At 40.4% G+C, this 22,990-nt stretch overlaps 1 protein-coding gene across 1 annotated transcript; it reads right to left on the bottom strand.

The window, feature by feature from the left end:
- Positions 1-1,084: 1,084 nt before the first annotated feature.
- Positions 1,085-22,893, bottom strand: tslig2 (tRNA splicing ligase complex subunit 2). The gene is made up of 4 exons (XM_043691751.2): positions 22,646-22,893; positions 18,203-18,372; positions 11,927-12,296; positions 1,085-4,960 (listed from the first exon to the last, which is right to left on the bottom strand). The coding sequence occupies exons 1-4, from the start codon at positions 22,742-22,744 to the stop codon at positions 4,904-4,906; spliced, it is 696 nt and encodes a 231-aa protein (XP_043547686.2). The 5' UTR covers positions 22,745-22,893; the 3' UTR covers positions 1,085-4,903.
- Positions 22,894-22,990: the final 97 nt, after the last annotated feature.

Raw genomic sequence — 22,990 nt, 5'->3', positions numbered from 1 at the left:
GTTGAAACCCAGGCACTGAGCCCTGTGACATACAACACTTGGTACATTAATAAAATGCAAATAACTATTACCTATTAAGTCAAATGAATGAGCAGTTGACTAAGTTTATCAATTAAAACATTAGCATTTTAATTTGTACACTATTTAACTTGAAAAGTTTGAATTAAACTTCTGATTTACCTTGGTTTTTACTGAATCCATGCAGCAATTAGCAGCATTAAGATGTGCAAATCCTTAAAGTAATTTCCTCGCTCTGAAAATTCACAGCTCCTTAAAAGTAGTGCTGACAGGATGCTCACGAGGTGTAAATCTACTGTTCCAGTTCTTCAAAGCATGATGTCTTTGTACATCACAACAGAATCCAACACATAGTATTGCTTTAAATTTCATATTTTAGTGGTAAATATGGTAGATTTTGTTCTCATGTCTTGTAAGAACATTTTGAAGATTACAATGGACTCTTTATACATAAAATCTTGGTTGTAGTGCAAGACATAGCCAAAATGGCACATATCCCATTGGTTCTTTTGCTTGACTTAACATACCCTTTTATTCAGTTGAGGCAACTATAAAAAACAGCCACACAGAGTTCATAACAATGTCCCAAAAGGATTCATAAGAGCGAAATTATAGAAATAATGTTAAACTTTTTTTGCTAACAATGTGTTCCGGACCTATCAAGTATATGATCTGAGTTCTAAATCAACCAAGTATGAATGTGCACACGGTGCCAATTGTATTACCCACCTGAGCGTGTTAGTGGTATGGCAGGGTAGGTGGTGTTGAAGAGAGATGGGGTATCAGAAGGAAGATTAAAGACTCAAGAACATTTATTTTAAAAAGTCATGACTATTTTTACCACTCATACAAAAATTACACACATTAAAACAATGTCGTGTAAACTTCTGCTATATCCTATTGAATTTACAGTTGCAGTAGCAGTCAAGAAGAGTTCAAAGATAAATGCATTATAGTTTAGTAACCCAGGGATTATTTTGACAGGCATTTTAATTTAATATCAATGTTAACAACAGTTCTGTGTACACAATGATAGCATTATAATTAATTCAGAAAGGAGAGCATAAGATAGCTATGGATTTATTGAGATGAAGATTAATAATACGTACAATTTGCACCTCCTTAAAACAGAGATGCAGAATTTAATGACAAGGTAATTGAAAAAGAGACAGGCACAGTCATAACAATGACAAAAACCAGTATATTACTACAAAATTAAGTTAAAACTGTCCCCCAGGTCTTTTTCCACAATACACTCCCTCTAACATTAAGAATCAGCCTTTGTAGAGTCCAGAGACAGTATGTTCCTGTTACGTTCGAAAGGCAAGGCTGGTAGGTGTGGGGAATGCTGGGTGATGAGAGAAATTGAGGATTTGGTCAAGAAAAAGGAAACGTATGTCAGGTATAGACAGCAGAGATCGAGTGAATCCCTAGAAGCGTATAAAGGCAGTAGGAGTATACTTAAGAGGGAAATCAGGCAGGCAAAAAGGGGCCATGAGATAGCTTTGCTAAATAGAGTTAAGCAGAATCCAAAGGAATTTTATAAATACATTAAGAACAAAAGGGTAACAGGGCCCCTCAAAAATCAGCAAGGCAGCTTATGTGTGGAACTGCAGGAGAGATACTAAACAAGGATTTTGCATCAGTGTTTATTGTGGAGAAAAATATGTAAGATACAGAATGTGGTGAAATAGATAGTGACATCTTGAAAAATGTCCATGTTAGAAAGGATCCTGGGAGTGTTGCTGAACAAGGAGACCTTGGAGTGCAGGTTCATAGTTCTTTGAAAATGGAGTTGCAGGTAAACAGGAGAGTGAAGTGTTTAGTATACTTTCCTTTATTGGTCAGAGTATTGAGTATAGGAGTTGGGAGGTCATGTTGCAGCTGTACAGAACATTGGTTAGGCCATTTTTGGAATAGTGTGAGCAATCCTGGTGTCCTTCCTATCGGGAGGATAGTGTGTAACTTTAAAGGGTTCAGAAAAGATTTACAATGGTCAACCCATCATGCCAGGGTTGGAGGGTTTGAGATACAGGGAGAAGCTGAATAAGCTGGGGCTGTTTTCCCTAGAACGTCGGAAGCTGAGTGCTTCTAGAGGTTTATAAAATCATGAGGGATGTGGATAGCATAAGTGGACAAGGTCTTTTCCCTGGGGTGGGAGAGTCCAGAATCAGAGGGCATAGGTTTAAGGTGAGAGGGGTAAGATTTTAAAGGGACCTCAGCGGCAATGTTTTCATGCAGAGAGTGGTGCATGTATGGAATAAGCTGCCAGAGGAAGTGGTGGAGTCTGGTACAATTATAACATTTAAAAGGCATCTGGATGGGTATATGAATAGAAAGCGTTTAGAGGGATGTGGGTCAAGTGCTGGCAAATGAGACTAGATTAATTTAGGATAGGTGCTCAATGTGAACAAGTTGGACTGAAGTGTCTGTTCCATGTCATACATATCTTCCTGTACGTCCAGTATTTGGTAATCTCCCTTAAGAATTGCGTACCTGCTACCTGGCTTCTATTTCCAAGGAGCCTGTTTCATTTGTTTAGTTTCATGGTGCCAACAGACAAAAGGAACACCTATAGTTCAAACAGCCTCAGTGCTTTAGTCTTAGAGGCACTAATTGTCATAAGGCTCCTATCTGGGCTACCATTCAAGGTGTCCACATCTGGTGTCTGTTGTAGTTCAACAGACGCATACATGCCTCTCAAACAGAAGACTATGGGTCCAAGCTCCTTCCTAGAAACAAGCACAAACTATACTGAAACTTCAATGCAATGAGGAAATGCTGCACCACCTTTTTAAAGGTAATAAACCTAGATCCCATTTGCCTACTCAGGAGGATGTAGAAGATCAAATACCAGTACTTGAAGGACGAAGAGAATCCTCATACAACAATTTCCATGATATTAGTGCTTGTGAGACCAGGCTGAGCCCAAATTGGCTGCTGTTTCCCACCAGTGCATCCACTTCATAAAGCACTTCATTGCTTGTAAAATTCTTTTACGATATTCTGAGGTCAAGAAAGGCACTACATGAGTTTAAGTTTTGATTTTACAAAACATCGGGCAACTTTTGGATCTTTTTTAAAAATCCCTTTTTAGATATGAGTGTTGACTGCTGAAGTAATGAAACTGCTTTGTCTGCCAATTAGTTGAAATTGCTGTGCAAAATATTATTTAAGGGAGATGTTACAAACCTGGTCTCTTATTATATATATATATAATCGCAACTCTTCTCATATCATTGTATTGGAATGCGTAGCAATTGCATCAGTTTTAATTATTTTCCATGAAATAATCTAAATTCAGTTAGATAGAATTTATACAGACATCTGTTTGCAACTATGTTAGGAATGTGGGACTTAACGCAAGACTTTTCAGCTGTGGCAGCTGGATTAGAATCCATCCCTCTTTTCTATGTGTGAACTTGATAAAATCAAATCTTTGACTGTCTCAATTTAATGGGTCATCTGCTAAACTGCACATATTATGGCACTAATGACCAATCTGAGGGCACAGGCTTGGTTTTTCAGGGAAATGTAAGCATCACATTGACGCAGTAGATTTGTGTTGCTGAAAGTTAAGGCACATTATTGAGAGAGCACAATTGTTGAGGGAAAGTGAAGACACGGCCACTAGCTATGATATACCTGACCTTGGCCAGTTAGATGCCAATAATAGATCCCTATCACAGATTACTGTTTCATATACTGACACTGCACTACTACACATTACCTTGATGGGCACGAAACAAAAAAAATCAAAACAATAAAATTTAAAACTTTATGCTGTTTACCTGAATGGTATCCTTGTCGTAATATATTCAAGTTAGGTTTTTACACTTAAGCAATAAACTTTATGTGTGAACATTATAACAATGGGAGTAGAAAGTAACAACATTTGTGAATTTAATTGAGGCATTCCTAAGAAATGACCATGCATTATAATAAATTAAACTTTTTTTGCATATGGATCCTCTAATTGACTTCATTAGCAAACACTGTATAAGAAAAATGAAGAAAACATTTGCACTGAATTCTGATTTTGCATTGTTAGTTTATATGTTTGGATGTGAATCCAGAAGCTCAGCCACACACTGAAAATCCGAAGACGTTTCAAGTTACTGAGGCCAATATTCCTACATTCATACAGGTGAACACAGCATAATCATGTCGGACATAGAAATTTAAAATTTTGGACAACATTTTAATGCTCACTATTGAAATAATCAATTGTACCAAATTTGCATTTTATAGCAGAACCAATGAACATCATAAAGATCATCCACACTGGATTTATTAAAGAGGCATAAGTTTCCATTAGTACATAATACCTGTAGTTGATTTCTATTGTTTTTATTTGCAGAGACTTTTGTTGCCAACACTAAAGTGCCATATTTTCTCATGACTTAAGATTGGAAAATGACAATATCTGGGAAACTACAGTGCATTGTTAACAGAATCAGATGTGACTTTTTTTAAGCTTAAAAGGTATTTAAAAGTCTCAAATTTAGCCCAAACATATAGATTGTTAAATGCAGACTTGTGTAAATTGTGCATAAAGAGATGCATTATACCTGATTCGTGACTGACAGAATATTCCTATTTCTATTCAAGTGAATTTGTTCCTTTCACAAACAGAAAGCAACGATATCCAAAACTGTTTTGAAGTATATAATTTGTATCATAGTATAAAATTGTTCAGTGAAAGATATTACTTCACTGGCTGGTCTATTTTACAGAACCAAAATGGATCATGGACATCGATTAACTGCTTAATGGATGCCTTATTCCCAGTTGGTTTTCCAGTCTGCCATTTCCAACAGGCTAGTTGGCATGACATCAAAATGTAAATGTAACACCTTCTCTGTAAAAACAGGACTGTCAGACCTTACGGCCAGGTAATATGTTGAATCTTTTTCTTTGGCTCTGTAGATCTTAACTCCACCTGCAGGCAAAAACAAAGTATTATTTGCAATACTAAATAACATGCAATTGTTCTGTGCACATCGAGTCTACTTCAGCAATAATGTACTGACTAAATTGCCAAGATGTACAAAATGTATTTAGAACGTAAAAGTTTCAGGATTTTTTTTCGTGTTCATCAGCACTAGATATGAGCAAATGCAACTTAACTGTGCAATGTAATATCTATAAACATTAAGCAAACATATTTTCTGGCTATTTTGTTTATTAGAGCATGAAAGTGTTATGGAAAGATATGCCATACATCCAGGGCTCAACTGCATGACATCCACCATCTGGGTTACCCGGTAAACACTAAACTTAAATTAGATTAGCCAAAGCAAATGTATGCCAATATACAGTTCTGATATACACTCCCTATCATTTCAGATCAACTATCGTCTCAGCTTCACAAAAGCAAAATACTGTGGATGCTGGAAATCTGAATCAAAAATAAAAAGTGATAAATATATTCAGTGGGTGAAATAGGTCACCTTTTCCTCCTGGAGTTTCCTAGTAATTGCTTTGTCTGCCAGTTGGCTCCTTGGAAACACTGATTGAACTGAAACCAATTCTAATCAACATCAGTACTAAAATATAGGGCATAATTTGATGCGGAGCTTGGACAGTAGAATCTGCACCAACATCTTCATACAGTCATAGAGATGTACAGCACGGAAACAGACCCTTCGGACCAACCCATCCATGCCGACCAGATATCCCAACCCAATCTAGTCCCACCTGCCAGCACCCAGCCCATATCCCTCCAAACCCTTCCTATTCATAAACCCATAAAATGCCTCATAAATGTTGCAATTGTACCAGTCTCCAGCACTTCCTCTGGCAGCTCATCTGTGACTATTGATGATACAAATATCTCAGCAAGAGGCCCAACAATCACTTCTCTCGCTTCTCACAGAGTTCTAGGGTACAGCGGATCTATTTGCCAAAGCTATCTCATGTCCCCTTTTTGCCCTCCTGATTTCCCTCTAAAGTACACTCCTACTTCCTTTATACTCTAAGGATTCACTTGATCTATCCTGTCTATACCTTACATATGCTTCCCTTTTCTTCTTAACCAAACCTTCAATTTCTTTAGTCATCCTGCATTCCCTATATCTACCAGCCTTTCCTTTCACCCTGACAGGAATATACTTTCTCTGGATTCTCGTTATCTCATTTCTGAAGGCTTCCCATTTTCCAGCCGTACCTTTACCTGCGAACATCTGCCCCCAATCAGCTTTTGAAAGTTCTTGTCTAATCCCATCAAAATTAGCCGTTCTCCAATTTGGAACTTCCAACTTTTAGATCTGGTCTATCCTTTTCCATCATTATTTAAAATCTAATAGAATTATGGTCGCTGGCCCCAAAGTGCTCCCCCACTGACACCTCAGTCACCTGCCCTGCCTTATTTCCCAAGAGTAAGTCAAGTTTTGCACCTTCTCTGGTAGGTACATCCAAATACTGAATCAGAAAATTGTCTTATATGCACTTAACAAATTTCTCTCCATCAAAGAAAGATATCCCAGACTGCCTGAGGGATTCAATAAATCATTGACTCAGTCAGAGGTCTATAGCATGAAAATAGGTCCTTTGACCCAACTTGCCCATGCCAGCCAGTTTTCACAATTTAAACTAGTCCCATTTGCCTTCACTTGATCCAAATCCCTCCAAACCTGTCCCATCCATGTTCCTGTCTAAATGTTTCTTAGATTATAAAATTGTACTCGCTTCCACCACTACCTCTGGCAGCCTGTTCCAGGTACTCACCACACTCTGAAAAAAATTGCCCCTCTGGACCCTTCTGTATCTCTCCCCCAAATCTATGCCCTCTGGTTTTAGACTTCCCTACTATGAGGAAAAGCTGCCTGCTATCCACCTATCTATGTCTCTCATGATTTGATACATCTCCAAGGCTACCCCTCAATCTCTTGCACTCTAGGGAAAGTCTCCTAGATATCCAACCTCTCCTTATAACTTGAACCTTCCAGTTCAGGTAGCATCCCGGTAAATCTTTCTGCACTCCTAGTTTAATAACAGCCTATGCATGTTGTACTCCAAATGTGGCCTCACAAACGTCTTGTATAGCTGCAACAACACATCCCATCTCCTATACTCAATGCTCTGCCTGATGAGAGCTAGCATGCTGAAAGCTGCTTTCACCACCCTGTGACTCAAACTTCAAGGAACTATGAACCTGCACTCCTCAATCTCTTTGGTCTAAAACACTGCCCAGGGCCTTAACCATTGACTCTGTTAACCCTGCCCTGGTTTGCTTGACCAAAATACAAAACCTTGCATTTAACAAAATTAAACTAAATCTGCCACTCCTCAGACCACTGGTCTAGTTCATCAAGATCTTGCTGCATTCCCAGATAATCTTCTTCACTATCCACTATATCAACAATCTTGGTGTCACCTGCAAACTTACTAACCATCTCTCCTAAATTCTTATTCAAATCGTTTATGTAAATGACGAACAACAGTGAACCTAGCACAGATTCCTTGTGGCACTTTGCAGGTCACAGGTTTCCAGTCTAAGAAATAACTCTCGACCACTGGATCTTCCATGTTCAAGCTAATTTTGTATCCAATTGGCTAGATCTACCTTCACCCCGTGAGACTTAACCTTACTCGATACTTAAAACAGAAACTGGTGTGGTGGTGGGGGTTAACTCAACTATGAAAATTAAAAAATAATGTCTTCATTTGCTATTAGCACTTTCGTCACAGAGCTGCTGAAAAACAGGAATTATGTTGCAGTTCAGACACCTTCATCAAGTCCTTGTAGTCCAGTCAGGAATAGTATTCCTTAAATTTCTCCCACTAATATAACAAACATATTCCAATCTGGACTCATGAAAGATTGCTCAGAAACACAATCCCCTTTGTAAAGCTAGGAAACCCAGCTTCTCAGATATACTGCACAAAGCACAAAAGATGGATCAGTAATCACATGGACCTTGATGTGAAAGCTTGTATAACAATTCCTGCATTCCAAAAAGCTTACTCCTTTCTATCACTATAAATACAGAATTACTTTACCTGAAAATATGAAGGTGGTTAATTGATTAGGAGAGAGATGAGTTTGAGCAAAGTACTTCTTATAGATACAGTAACAGATTTAAAATATTTTTTTCATTCTAGTCAAATCCTTCAAAAGGTAAGAACTAATTTCCATCTAATGCCCAAGAGTGTCCGTTAAAGGCCACAGATACCAATTAAGTATGAGCAAAATATCTGGAATTAGATTACACTAAGTTCCTCAGTACGTTTACAGATGATTTTAGGAAGGTATTGAAGGAAACAAACAAAAAGTTTACATAAATGCAAAATATGGAAGTGCTCCAAAAAAAATGGATAGGGAGAAAGTGCAAGAGGTGCAAATGTAAGTTTTAAAAATGATAATACTCAAAATAACACTTCTAAAATGGACAAAATTTTAGAACCTTACAATTTAGAATCATAGAATCCTTGCAGTGTAGATAGAAACCATTTTGTCCATTGAGTCTGCACCAAAGAGCATCCTACCCAGACTCAACTCTCACCCTATCCTGTTACACCACATTTACCATTGCTAATCTGCCTAGCCTACACATCCCTAGACACTACGGGTCAATTTAGCATGGCCAAGCCATTTAACTTGCAAATCTTTGGGCTGTGGAATGAAACTGGAGTATGCGACAGACACAGGGAGAACATGCAAACACACACAGTTGCCCAAGGTTGGAATCGAACTCGGCTCCTTGGCACTGTGAGGCAGCAGTGCTAACCAGTCGGCCATCTCAAAAATTTGTTAAATTTTTGGGATTCAAACTCACATCAGAAGAGACTGGACCCTTAATCCAACACCTCGACTGCTTGACCACATAACTGGGTGACATGACAAATTCCATGCTGGGGTTATCAAAAGAAACAGGCAAATATTTTGTAGATGTATTAGCCATAATTTTCCATAATTTGCGAGATTGCATTCTCGCATAATTTGCGAGATTTGGAAATCATGGAAGAAAAAATGTTTATGTAGCACCATTACACAATGTAGAATCCTTGGGCACAAGGTGCTGCTAGCTGTTCCCCAATGACATTAATGCTGAACACCATGCAAGCCATACAGGCAACAAAATCAAATAAATTCTACGCCATCAAATACAAAACCAAGTTATACTAAACATTTGAAAATTACTGATAGGACCTTAACTTCAATATTGAGTCCAATTCTGAACAAAATATTGGATACAATAAAGGTTATGGGCCGTGATCCATCCAGGCTGTAGTGCTGAAGAGTCACTCCACTGTTGGGAGTATCTTCACTGCAGGCTGCAGCTGTTCAAGAAGGTGGCTCACCACCACATCTCAATTAGGGACAAACATTAAATGCTGATTCACATCCCATGAATAAATTTTAAAAAAACTTTTGCAGTGAGCTATGAATATTTGGGATGCACTACCTGATTCAAGATAAAATAAAAGCAGGCCCAGTCAGCAATGCCCGCATCCCACGAGTTATTAAAAAAGACCCTTCAATTTTGAGCAATAACTTTCCCAATTAATCCATCTACTTTTAAAACCCATGTCTTCTTTGCTTAAAAGGCTATTTTCAGGTTGATCCTTGATATTAAAAATTTGTAACATTGTATCTGTTCTCCTGAATATCCAGTAGAAGTGGCAAAAATCATCCTGAAACTTAATATTTATTTCCTTTGACATGTTTTGTCTTCAAAAGCTGTCTATCAGGATGAATTACTTTAGTCTTGATGTCTGAATGCAAGTCAAAAGCAGACATTATAAAGAATCTCAATCAGACCCTTAAGTTGCATAGTAAAATATATCACTCATGAAATTTTTACTCCCCACATCAGTAGCCCTTAATTTTCTAATCAAACATGCATTGCGAAGTCTGCTTCTCATATTTACTGACTCAGGATGTATGTTGTCTCATTCACAGTTTCATTTGTTACTTTGATTTTTAGGTGCTTTGTTAGGAATAGTTCTTTCATTAATCATCTTTCTGGTAATTTTTCCTCAGCAGTTGACTGACTGGAAATCCTAAAGGACTTCATATGAAGGGAAGCTGTACATTAGCATTTTTCCTACAACAGATGTCAACCTGCCTCTCTCATACAGGACTACCCTTCTGGAAGAGAATTGACCATATCTAAGGACAGGTACTAAACAGTGCATAAAAGGAGGATTTGTGAAGAGAGATGCTTATGTGCTCAAGAAATGAAAAAGCGAACCATACTTTTACATGGAAAATTGATCTACCCACAATAGAAATCAAGTGCAATTCCATATTGGTGCTTATGTCCTACAAAAGCCGCTGTCCTAATATGTGTCTACGGTTTCCATGTATAACCCTCACTCCTATAACCACAGTAATGACTTATTCTTTAAAAATTCACATAGCCTATGCTTCAATAAGTTGCATTGGTAGCTCATTTACTTCACAGTTCTGTATAAAATGAACTGGTTCCAAATCACTTGGTTTATTTTATTCCTATGTTACCTTATACTGTCAGCAGTACACAAACATAAGAAAGAGCTAACAAGGAGGGTAAAATGCTGTTACCAAAAGGCTTTCCAATATGGTTTAGCTCACAGATGAATAATCACTTGGTTATGAGGTCAATTATAAACAGCATTAAATCTTTCAATCTTCATGAGCCAGATGAACACACAATTGTGACAGGTCTGGAATGCAGCTAGGAAAATATTCGAACAAAACTGAACAAGAAAACTAAATTGAATGGATGATCGAGAAAGAGCAGGGTGTTGGGATAATTGGAAAGATTTATCATCTACAAAGCAAAAGTAAGATGGGTCAAATGGCCTCCTTGCATTCAGAATCATCCATGATTCTGAATAGGTGACACATGTTTCTCCCCTGGAAAAGTCCATTCTCTAAACACAAAACAACAGTCAGGAAAATTGAATTAACAGATATAAGCTATATAAGGTCTTACACTGCACCAGAATTTCCAGAGCTTTCCCAGATATTTGAGCAGGCCGACAGAAGGCCCCGTAAATCATAAGCAAAGTAAAGGAAAGCAGCACTGCCACTCTTTACTGCTTAATTATCTTTTTCAGCAGCTGTGGTGTATGGGAATCTCATGGACGACAGTTCAGGACCTGCTAGAGAGCTTGTTCAGCCGAAAAGCTCTTCACATCCATAAGACATTAACTGAAAAATTCAAGCAGGTTAAGAAATTCACATTCTAGCATATTTTAAGCTCAAATAATACCACCTGCAATTCAACAAGACGCTACTTTAAACAGTTCACAGCAACAAATGCGGAATATTTAAAACAGCCCATGTTTTATAATTAAAAATATCTTGCATTACTTAGGTAAACTCTTTAAATTCTGGCTCATCTTTTCCTTTAAAAAAATAGATAGCAAGTAGAGGCAAAAGGAAGTTCTATCAATACACTGTTTCATTTCAAACAACTAGCAGGAAGCACCCATGATCTGAACAGAACTAAAAATTAATTCAAGTATGCATTGTATTCAAAATTATAATTTATAACAATGACTAGGAAACTGCAGAGAGAACTGATGCTGGAATGAGACTTAGGAATAGGTTGCCTTGTATATCATTTTTTATTGAAATAAGTCTAATTATGCTAGGCAATAAATATCACAAAAAAAACCAACAAATGTAAGCTCAGACATGAGAATGTTTATTGGACAAATGTACTAACTTAATCCATTACACAACACTATTTATGAAATCATTTCCAATCAATATAATAAAATCTGTTCTAATACCATTCTACAGCAGAATCTGTTCTTTCACTGATAATAGTTCAGGGTTACTTCAGAAAATTCCATAAGAAGTTACATTACAACTACTACATCTCAATTACACAAGCAGGCAAGAACAAAAACAAAAACATTCTTCATGTCCTGTCAGGTCTGGCTAAAAACGGTAAATTTTAAAACTTACTGGTGCATCTCCCTCTCCATCTTTTGCAAGTGCTCGCTTTAGTTTTATGGGATTGGTGCCTCCAGATGTTGGGTAAGGCAATGGAGAGGTTTTCAAAGGCATAACACCTCCATGTTTCATGGTAACCATATCATTGCTAGGTACAACACCTTGAACTGGACTTTTGACCACATTATTATCGGTCAGAATATTTGTGCCACTTGGCTGGACAGATAGTTTATTCATGTGGGTGGTACCCATATTTCCTGTCGGCAACTGTTTTAGCTGATCTGCCATAGTATTTTCGGTTTTTTTGAGCTTTATTTTCGTGCTTGTAGAGCTGCCATCAAACACAATAAGTGGTCTTTTCCTCGAGCCCTCCATTGTTGATCTGTAAAGTAAATGATAAATGACTATAAGCTGAACACCAAATTAAAATGTCAAAATGGAATGCCTTGAAATGAAAAATCATGCAATTTATTACAGTAATTATTTCTCTTCTGTGAAATATCGATCAATAGAGAGCCTGTCCTTGAACAACTATTAAATGCTTTGTGTGTTTTAATATATTCCCACCACACAAATACCAGGCAATGCCCCTTCAGTGAGGGAATCTAACCATCTCACACTGATAGTTAATGGCATTGCAATTGCTGAATCCTGACTACTAACATCCTAAGGGTTACCAATGTACAAAAACTGAACTGGACCAACCATATAACTGGGAAATCCTCCAGTGAGTAACACACCTCTTGACTTGCTATCTATTCACACTCTGCAAGGGTACAATCAGGATTGTGAAAGAATGCATTGCACTATTGCACTTGTCTGTAAGATGTTCCTTCAGCAACACTTAACCTTGACACCATTCAACACAAAGCAACTACACTCAAATCACAACCGTAAACATTCACTCCCTCTACCACTGGTACAGAATAGTCCTGGTGTGTAGGAATGCAAGATGCACAGCAGAAACCAGTCTTTCTCAACAGCACTTTCTAAACCATGATCTCAATGGCCTAGGAAGGACAAGTGCACTAGACAAATGGGAAGAGTCGATAAAATGTGGAGCCTGGAAAAAGCACAGCAGGTTAAGCAGCAGAGGAGCAGAAGAGTCGATGTTTCGGGTAGAACTCATCATCAGGACTGGGGAGGGAGAAAGGGGCTGAGGGCTGGAGGGGAAAGGTAGCTGGGATGGAGATAGGTGGATGCAGGTAGGTGGTGATTGCAATTGGTCAGTGGGAAGGGTGGAGCAAATAGGCATGAAAGATGACAGACAGGTTAGGTCAGGTCAAGGGGGTGGGGTAGAGATGGAGGGCTGGTCCTAAGATGAGGTGGGGGTTGGGAAAATTTGGAAGCTGGCGAATTCCATGAGGAGACCATATGGTTATAAGCTCCCACGGTGGAAGATGAGGTGTTCGGTCCACAGTTTGCATGTGGCCTTATTTTGACAGTGGAGGCGGCCCAGGATGGACATGTCATTGGGGGAGGTGGGGTAGTTGAAATGGCTGGCAACCAGAAGGTGGGGTTGACTGGAGCCTGCAGGCTACAGATATTCCCTGAACCAGTCCATGAATTTGTGCTCAGTCTCTCTGATGTAGACAAAACCACATTAGGAGCAACGGACGCATGAGAACATCATCTTCAAGTTCCCCTCTAAGTCACAAACAACTCCAACTTGGAACTATATTGCCTTTGCTACCACTGGATCAAAACTCAAAATTCCTTTCTGAAGAATACTGTGAAAGTTCCTGCAGCAGATCAATTGTAGAAGGGGGTGGAGAAAGAAATGGGGGGTGGAGAAAGAAATGGGGGGTGGAGAAAGAAATGGGGGGTGGAGAAAGAAATGGGGGGTGGAGAAAGAAATGGGGGGTGGAGAAAGAAATGGGGGGTGGAGAAAGAAATGGGGGGTGGAGAAAGAAATGGGGGGTGGAGAAAGAAATGGGGGGTGGAGAAAGAAATGGGGGGTGGAGAAAGAAATGGGGGGTGGAGAAAGAAATGGGGGGTGGAGAAAGAAATGGGGGGTGGAGAAAGAAATGGGGGGTGGAGAAAGAAATGGGGGGTGGAGAAAGAAATGGGGGGTGGAGAAAGAAATGGGGGGTGGAGAAAGAAATGGGGGGTGGAGAAAGAAATGGGGGGTGGAGAAAGAAATGGGGGGTGGAGAAAGAAATGGGGGGTGGAGAAAGAAATGGGGGGTGGAGAAAGAAATGGGGGGTGGAGAAAGAAATGGGGGGTGGAGAAAGAAATGGGGGGTGGAGAAAGAAATGGGGGGTGGAGAAAGAAATGGGGGGTGGAGAAAGAAATGGGGGGTGGAGAAAGAAATGGGGGGTGGAGAAAGAAATGGGGGGTGGAGAAAGAAATGGGGGGTGGAGAAAGAAATGGGGGGTGGAGAAAGAAATGGGGGGTGGAGAAAGAAATGGGGGGTGGAGAAAGAAATGGGGGGTGGAGAAAGAAATGGGGGGTGGAGAAAGAAATGGGGGGTGGAGAAAGAAATGGGGGGTGGAGAAAGAAATGGGGGGTGGAGAAAGAAATGGGGGGTGGAGAAAGAAATGGGGGGTGGAGAAAGAAATGGGGGGTGGAGAAAGAAATGGGGGGTGGAGAAAGAAATGGGGGGTGGAGAAAGAAATGGGGGGTGGAGAAAGAAATGGGGGGTGGAGAAAGAAATGGGGGGTGGAGAAAGAAATGGGGGGTGGAGAAAGAAATGGGGGGTGGAGAAAGAAATGGGGGGTGGAGAAAGAAATGGGGGGTGGAGAAAGAAATGGGGGGTGGAGAAAGAAATGGGGGGTGGAGAAAGAAATGGGGGGTGGAGAAAGAAATGGGGGGTGGAGAAAGAAATGGGGGGTGGAGAAAGAAATGGGGGGTGGAGAAAGAAATGGGGGGTGGAGAAAGAAATGGGGGGTGGAGAAAGAAATGGGGGGTGGAGAAAGAAATGGGGGGTGGAGAAAGAAATGGGGGGTGGAGAAAGAAATGGGGGGTGGAGAAAGAAATGGGGGGTGGAGAAAGAAATGGGGGGTGGAGAAAGAAATGGGGGGTGGAGAAAGAAATGGGGGGTGGAGAAAGAAATGGGGGGTGGAGAAAGAAATGGGGGGTGGAGAAAGAAATGGGGGGTGGAGAAAGAAATGGGGGGTGGAGAAAGAAATGGGGGGTGGAGAAAGAAATGGGGGGTGGAGAAAGAAATGGGGGGTGGAGAAAGAAATGGGGGGTGGAGAAAGAAATGGGGGGTGGAGAAAGAAATGGGGGGTGGAGAAAGAAATGGGGGGTGGAGAAAGAAATGGGGGGTGGAGAAAGAAATGGGGGGTGGAGAAAGAAATGGGGGGTGGAGAAAGAAATGGGGGGTGGAGAAAGAAATGGGGGGTGGAGAAAGAAATGGGGGGTGGAGAAAGAAATGGGGGGTGGAGAAAGAAATGGGGGGTGGAGAAAGAAATGGGGGGTGGAGAAAGAAATGGGGGGTGGAGAAAGAAATGGGGGGTGGAGAAAGAAATGGGGGGTGGAGAAAGAAATGGGGGGTGGAGAAAGAAATGGGGGGTGGAGAAAGAAATGGGGGGTGGAGAAAGAAATGGGGGGTGGAGAAAGAAATGGGGGGTGGAGAAAGAAATGGGGGGTGGAGAAAGAAATGGGGGGTGGAGAAAGAAATGGGGGGTGGAGAAAGAAATGGGGGGTGGAGAAAGAAATGGGGGGTGGAGAAAGAAATGGGGGGTGGAGAAAGAAATGGGGGGTGGAGAAAGAAATGGGGGGTGGAGAAAGAAATGGGGGGTGGAGAAAGAAATGGGGGGTGGAGAAAGAAATGGGGGGTGGAGAAAGAAATGGGGGGTGGAGAACTCAGGGAAATAAATATTGATGTTTTGAAAACAATGCACATTACAGAAGAAGTAGTGCTGGAGTCTTAGAAAATATAAAGATGGATTAATCTCTGGGATCTGGTCGAGTGGATCCCAGGTTTTTGTGGGAAGTTTGGGTGGAAATTGCAGAAATATTTCTAACATCTACAAATTTGGGTGCTGCGCTGAATGACTGGAGAGTGACTAATGTACCTTTGTTTTAAAGGGATGTATGGAAAAGCCTGGGAACTACACACCTGCAAGTCTGACTTTGGTGGTGGACAAGTTGTTGGAAGTTTTCTGAAAATTAAGATTTACATGCACTTGGAGAAGCAAGGACTGATTAGGGATAGTTAGTATAGTTTGGTACAAAGGAAATTGTGTCTCACAAAATTGATTGAGCTTTTTTGAGGAAATAACCAAGAATACTGATGAGGGCAGAGTGGTAGACATGGTTTACTTAGGCTTTCATGAAGCCACTGACAAGACTCCGCATGGTAGACTGATTAGTAAACCTAGATCAAAAGGGATTCAGGGTGAGCTTCCCAACTAGATGCAAAGTTAGCTTAACGGCAGGAGACAGTGTGATGGTGGAGGGTTGTTTTTTGGACTGGAGGCCTGTTAACAGCAGTGTTCCATCAGAATCAATTCTGAGTCCATTTCTCTTGGTCATTTATATAAATGATTTGGATGAGAAAGCATGGCTAGTAAATTTGCTGATGACACTAGTATAGTGGGACAGTGAAGAAAGTTATCTAAGATTACAAAGAGATCTTGATTAATCATGTCAATGGGCTGAAGAATGGCAGGTGAAGTTTCATTTGGTATTGTATTTTAATAAAAGAAACTCAAGACTTGTATAATTAAAAGTAGGGCTTTGGATAGTGTGGTGAAAGAGACCGAGGGGTTCAGGTACATAATTCTTTGAAGTTTGCAGCACGTATAGATAGGGTTGTTAAGGTGTTTAGCACGCATGCCTTCATTACTCTGACCTTTGAGTATAGGAGTTGGCATTTTAATTTGAGGTTATACAGGATAATGGTGAGGCCCCTTCTGGAGTACTGTGTCCAGTTCTGGTAGTCCTGTTGTTGGAAGGCTATTATTAAATTGGAGAGGGTTCAGAAAAGATTTACCAGGATGTTTCCAATGGAGGTTCGAGTTAGGAGAGGTTGGGACTTTTTTTACTGGAGCATATGAAGTTGACAGGTGACCTTATAGAGGCTTATAAATTCATGAGGGGTATAGATAAGGTGAATAGGAGGTGTATTTTCATAGAGTGGGGGTTTTCAAGACTCAAGGGCACATTTTAAGGTAAGAGGAGAAAGATTTTAAAAAGATACGAGGGACTTTTTTTAAAAAAATGTACACAGTGGGTAGTGTGTGGAATGAACTTCCAGAGGAAGTGCTAGATGTGGGTACAGTTACAATGTTTAAAAGACATTTAGTTAAGTCCATGAATAATAAAAGTTTGGAGGGTCTGTTTCAATGCGGTACGACACTATAAGCAGCAGCTCACCACCTTCTCAAGGTGAATTAGGAATGAGCAACAAATGCTGGCATTGCCATCAATGCTTAGATTTGCATGAAAGAATAAAATAAGACAAACAATAAACGGTGATTTTAATGAGTTATCTACGAGTACTGTGACACTACAGTGCAAGGGAAATTAACATGGGATCTCAGCAGGAATATTGATAACCAGATTTTCAATGGCAAGGACCATCACATCATGGATTTATTTGGCAGTCATTAATCAAAATGTGTTTAGGATATTTAATTAGATTAAAAGAAATTGCAACTCTTCGAGGTATAACATTAAGCATTTGCAAGTCACTACAAATTGTTTTGTTGCAAATAAATCACCTGGGATGTTGGAAACAAACTTAAGACTGAAGTGAAAAATGGTTCTCAATAATGCCATGGTTGCATGAGTAAATCATAAATTGGTATAATTTTCAAGAGTACAAATAGTATAGAATGAACACATGCATACATTTGAATTTATATCAAGCAAATTTAGGTATGTTAATCAAGGCTTCTAGTAAACATTGAAATATTTGAGAACAAAACAAATATGGCAATTTCATTATTCAGATATTTGTAGCTCAACTTTCCCAATTTACTGAAATTAATTCAGTGAGTTTGTAGTCTGTAGCATGCACAGTTTAAAAACAAAACTTCACAGAACTGATTAGAGCTGAAATATTATTACTAATTACTTTTTAAAGTACTAGTTTTATTTCATTGATAACTGAATTTTGTTTTCTTAAGTCACCAGCCTATTATTCACATCTAAATAGGGCCATGGTGAGTGCTTACATTTTCTTTTAATGCTGACTGTGAAAACCATTGCTGATAACCATCGTTCAGCTCAAATTCAAAAACATAATTGAAACAATTAGGAATTTATTAAATAAAAGATAAAGCAATCAATGATTTTTTTTTTGATTCACCATACAATACAAAAACATTTACATGCCTTTTAATCTGTGCAATACACATGGATTGTTGACCTCTTTTCTCAGCCATCATTCGCCCCCATCTACTCTTGGGCAGCTCTCTCTGCGGCAGTGGAATGACATGCTGAACGTACACTTCAACAATCTGATCCTTCTGAGCTTCATGCAGGTTCTCAGTAGGTATTTTTCTCTGAATAAAATATGCAGATCTAGTTAAATTCTACAAACAATTGCACTTGGATACCTTCAACATTGTACATATTACTTCCCAACAGATTTATACAGTATCACAATAGGAATGAAAGTACCAAACATAGAAACCAAATAATAATTCCACAGTTACCAAATTTTTGATGGCACAGTAGCTGCTGAAACAGCAAATGTCTCAGATTCAATAGAATGTGGTGATTGAGATTACTTCTTGAAACCCACACATTTCGTGCAATATTTACACTTGCAAAATTCAATGATTTTGAGTCAGCATGCACGAGTTGGACCAAGGGGTCAGTTCTGTGCTGTAAGACTACCTAATGACATGTTCTAAACCATAGCGGAAAAAAACTAGCAGTGAGCAACTTGAAAGCAAACAGTATATTAAGTGCTTTAGATATATCACTTTTATAACATTATTGTGCTTTCTATTGCTAATCAAAACTGCATGAAGCCCCCATATCTGCCTATTGAGGTTAGCGGTCAGGCACATTGCACATTAATTCAAGACACCATCAATTAATTACGCCTTCCCATAACTCAAGTCAATTATTCTCTTTTTGCCCAATTACAACAAGCTTATTATTGTCAAAATAATAGTTGGAATGTCCAAACCTCTAGGTCAGAAGGTCCAGGCTCAAGACTCATGTCCCAGACATATCCTATATTTCTATTCCTGATGAAAGGCTTTTGCCTGAAATACGATTTTCCTGCTCCTCGAATGCTGCCTGACCTGCTGTGCTTTTGCAGCACCACTCTGATCTAAACTCTGGTTTCCAGCATCTGCCGTCCTCACTTTTACCTATATCTGAACAGGTTAATTAAAGCAGTCATTACAAAGGACGACCATTAAACCTATCAGCTGTATGCCAACTCTCCGCAGTACAAATTAGAGTTGGTATTCATACAGTACAGAAAGCTTTCTGCCACTGTCTGCACCCATGCTCTGGGTGAACAATGCATATAATGCCATTCTGCCTTCTCCCCATATTTGCTTCCTTCTACAGATAATCCCAACTCCTTTTCAAATGCCTCAATTCAGTTTAAATGCCCCATTCCATTCTTGTAGCCCTGCAATTTTATTTCCCTTTAGTGCCTATTAAATTTATTTTTGAAATCACTCAGCTATCTGTAAGAATAATAGGGTAGTCATGGTAGGGGATTTTAACTTTCCAAACATCGACCGGGACTGCCATAGTGTTAAAGGTTTAGATGGAGAGGAATTTCTTAAGTGCGTACAAGAAAATTTTCTGATTCCGTATGTGGATGTACCTACGAGAGAAGGTGCAAAACTTGACCTACTCTTGGGAAATAAGGCAGGGCAGGTGACTGAGGTGTCAGTGGGGGAGCATTTTGGGGCCAGTGACCATAATTCTATTCATTTTAAAATAGTGATGGAAAAGGATAGACCAGATCTATTTTGACGGTATTAGGCAAGAACTGACGGATGGGACGGCTGGAAAACGGGAAGCCTTCAGAAATGAGATAACAAGAATCCAGAGAAAGTATATTCCTGTCAGGGTGAAAGGGAAGGCTGGTAGGTATTGGGAATGATGGATGACTAAAGAAATTGAAGGTTTGGTTAAGAAAAAGAAGGAAGCATATGTCAGGTATAGACAGGATAGGTCGAGTGAATCCTTAGAAGAGTATAAAGAAAGTAGGAGTATATTTAAGAGGCAAACCAGGAGGGCAAAACGGGGACATGAGATAGCTTTGGCAAATAGAATTAAGGAGAATCCAAAGGGTTTTTACAAATATATTAAGGACAAAAGGGTAATTAGGGAGAGAATAGGGCCTCTCCTGGAGGCCTTTCTGTGGAGCCACAGAAAATGGGGGAGATACTAAATGAATACTTTACATCAGTATTTACTGTGGAAAAGGATAAGGAGGATATAGACTGTAGGGAAATAGATGGTGACATCTTGCAAAGTCTCCAGATTACAGAGGAGGATGTGCTGGATGTCTTGAAACGGTTAAAAATGGATAAATCCCCAGGACCTGATCAGGTGTACCCGAGAACTCTGTGGGAAGCTAGAGAAATGATTGCTGGGCCTCTGGCTGAGATATTTGTATCATCGATAGTCACAGATGAGGTACCGGAAGACTGGAGGTTGGCAAACGTGGTGCCACTGTTTAAGAAGGGCAGTAAAGACAAGCCAGGGAACTATAGACCGGTGAGCCTGACCTCGGTGGTGGGCAAGTTGTTGGAGGGAATCCTGAGGGACAGGATGTACATGTATTTGGAAAGGCAAGGACTGATTCGGGATAGTCAACATGGCTTTGTGCTTGGGAAATCATGTCTCACAAATTTGATTGAGTTTTTTGAAGTAACAAAGATGATTGATAAGGGCAGAGCAATAGACGTGACCTATATGGACTTCAGTAAGGCGTTCGACAAGGTTCCCCATGGGAGACTGATTAGCAAGGTTAGATCTAATGGAATACAGGGAGAACTAGCTATTTGGATACAGAACTGACTCAAAGGTAGAAGACAGAAGGTGATGTGGAGGGTTGTTTTTCAGACTGGAGGCCTGTGACCAGTGGAGTACCACAAGGATCGGTGTTGGGCCCTCTATTTTTGTCATTGACATAAATGATTTGGATGTGAGCACAAGAGGTACAGTTAGTAAGTTTACACATGACACCAAAATTGGAGGTGTAGTGGACAGCGAAGAGGGTTACCTCAGATTACAACAGGATCTGGACCAGATGGGCCAACGGGCTGAGAAGTGGAAGATGGAGTTTAATTCAGATAAATGCAAAGTGCTGCATTTTGGGAAAGCAAATCTTATACACTTAATGGTAAGGTCCTAGGAAGTGTTGCTGAACAAAGAGACGTTGGAGTGCAGGTTCTTGGCTCCTTGAAAGTGAAATCGCAGGTTGATAGGATAGTGATGGCGGCGTTTGGTATGCTTTCCTTTATTGGTCAGAGTATTGAGTACAGGAGTTGGGAGGTCATGCTGCAGCTGTACAGTACATTGGTTATGCCATTGTTGGAATATTGCGTGCAATTCTGGTCTCCTTCCTATCGGAAAGATGTTGTGAAACTTGAAAGGGTTCAGAAAAGATTTACAAGGATGTTGCCAGGGTTGGAGGATCTGAGCTACGGGCGGAGGCTGAACAGGCTGGGGCTACTTTCCCTGGAGCATCAGAGGCTGAGGGATGACCTTATAGTGCTTTATAAAATTATGAGGGGCATGGATAGGATAAACAGACAAAGTCTTTTCCATGGGGTCAGGGAGTCCAGAACGAGAGGGGAAAGATATAAAAGAGACCTAAGAGGCAATTTTTTCACACAGAGTGTGGTACGTGTATGGAATGAGCTGCCAGAGGATGTGGTGGAGGCTGATAGAATTGCAACATGTAAGAGGCATTTGGATGGGTATATGAATAGGAAGGGTTTGGAGTGATGTGGGCCGGGTGCTGGCAGGTAGGACTAGATTGGGTTGGGATGTCTGGTCGGCGTGGATGGGTTGGACTGAAGGGTCTGTTTCCATGCTGTACATCTCTATGACTATATGACTCTATGACCTCCACGGGCTGCAACTTGCAAATAATTGTCATTCGCCACAAAATTCCTCCTCACACCTTAGTGAGAAGAGTTTAAAACTGCACGCTCTAGTTTTTGTACTAACGAGTGAAAATTTTCCCCAATTTACCTTATTTAAACCCATCATCTCACACACTCGTATCAAATCTCCCCCAAGAACAATCCTCGCTACTCTAAATATCCTTCCAGTTAAATCCCAAGAGTAAAATTTGTACTCGCTCTACTTGAGAATTTAACATAGTTAAAATTATGTCCAACAGCATTAGTGGCAGCAACATTTCATGCAGTCGTCTATTTTTATTTCAGATTGCCCGCATCTGCAGTGTTTTGCTTCTCTAACACCGTCTAAACAGCAGTTTATAAAGTTTAGCTTTTCAGCAAATACCAAAATAACACCGTCACCTATTTCAAGACGACGACTTGCTACCTGCGTTGCCCAATGAGGAACGTGTTCGGTTACAGTAGCCATTTCACAAACAGGTTAACCCAATAACGCCCTAAGCCCTTAATCAATTTCAGCCAAACAAATTCCTGAGGTTCCATGATCCACTCTTGGTAACTGAGTTGCTCATTTCAGGGGATGGCTTACACACAAACAATAACAACACGACCGCTTCGGACCCTGCGCAGCTGGCGGCCTATAAGCACCAGATTTAGCTCAGCATATGGGAGCGTTTAGCGATACACACTCCATAACACTCACCTGCTCCAGGAGCTGCAGGAGAAAGTCCCCAGACAGAAGCTCCGGATGCAACAGCAAATGCGAATCCAACTCCCTCATTCCAACTGCCATAACCGCCATCTTCAGAACCTCCCAGAATGCCAGTGCCACGTGACCTTCGCTCCACCAATCAGTGTCCCGACGTCACATTCAGAGCGTGGAGCAGCCTGGTATGGGTTACTGCGCCGGGGGGTTTTGCCCCTTTCTTTTGAGGGGGTTGGGGAAGAGAACACCGCCGAGCGGGACTCTAAACAATGACGCCACAGTTTGATGACTCGGGGTATGGGTAGGAATGCTCCCAAGGGGCAGGGAGGGGGAAGAAGCGAG

The sequence above is a fragment of the Chiloscyllium plagiosum genome, unplaced genomic scaffold (assembly GCF_037043375.1).
Source record: "Chiloscyllium plagiosum isolate Xiang-an unplaced genomic scaffold, Cpla_swu_hap1 HiC_scaffold_6, whole genome shotgun sequence".
NCBI lineage: Eukaryota > Metazoa > Chordata > Chondrichthyes > Orectolobiformes > Hemiscylliidae > Chiloscyllium > Chiloscyllium plagiosum.
Note: the sequence above shows the minus strand (reverse complement) of the source record. Positions and strands in the feature narration are given on the sequence as shown.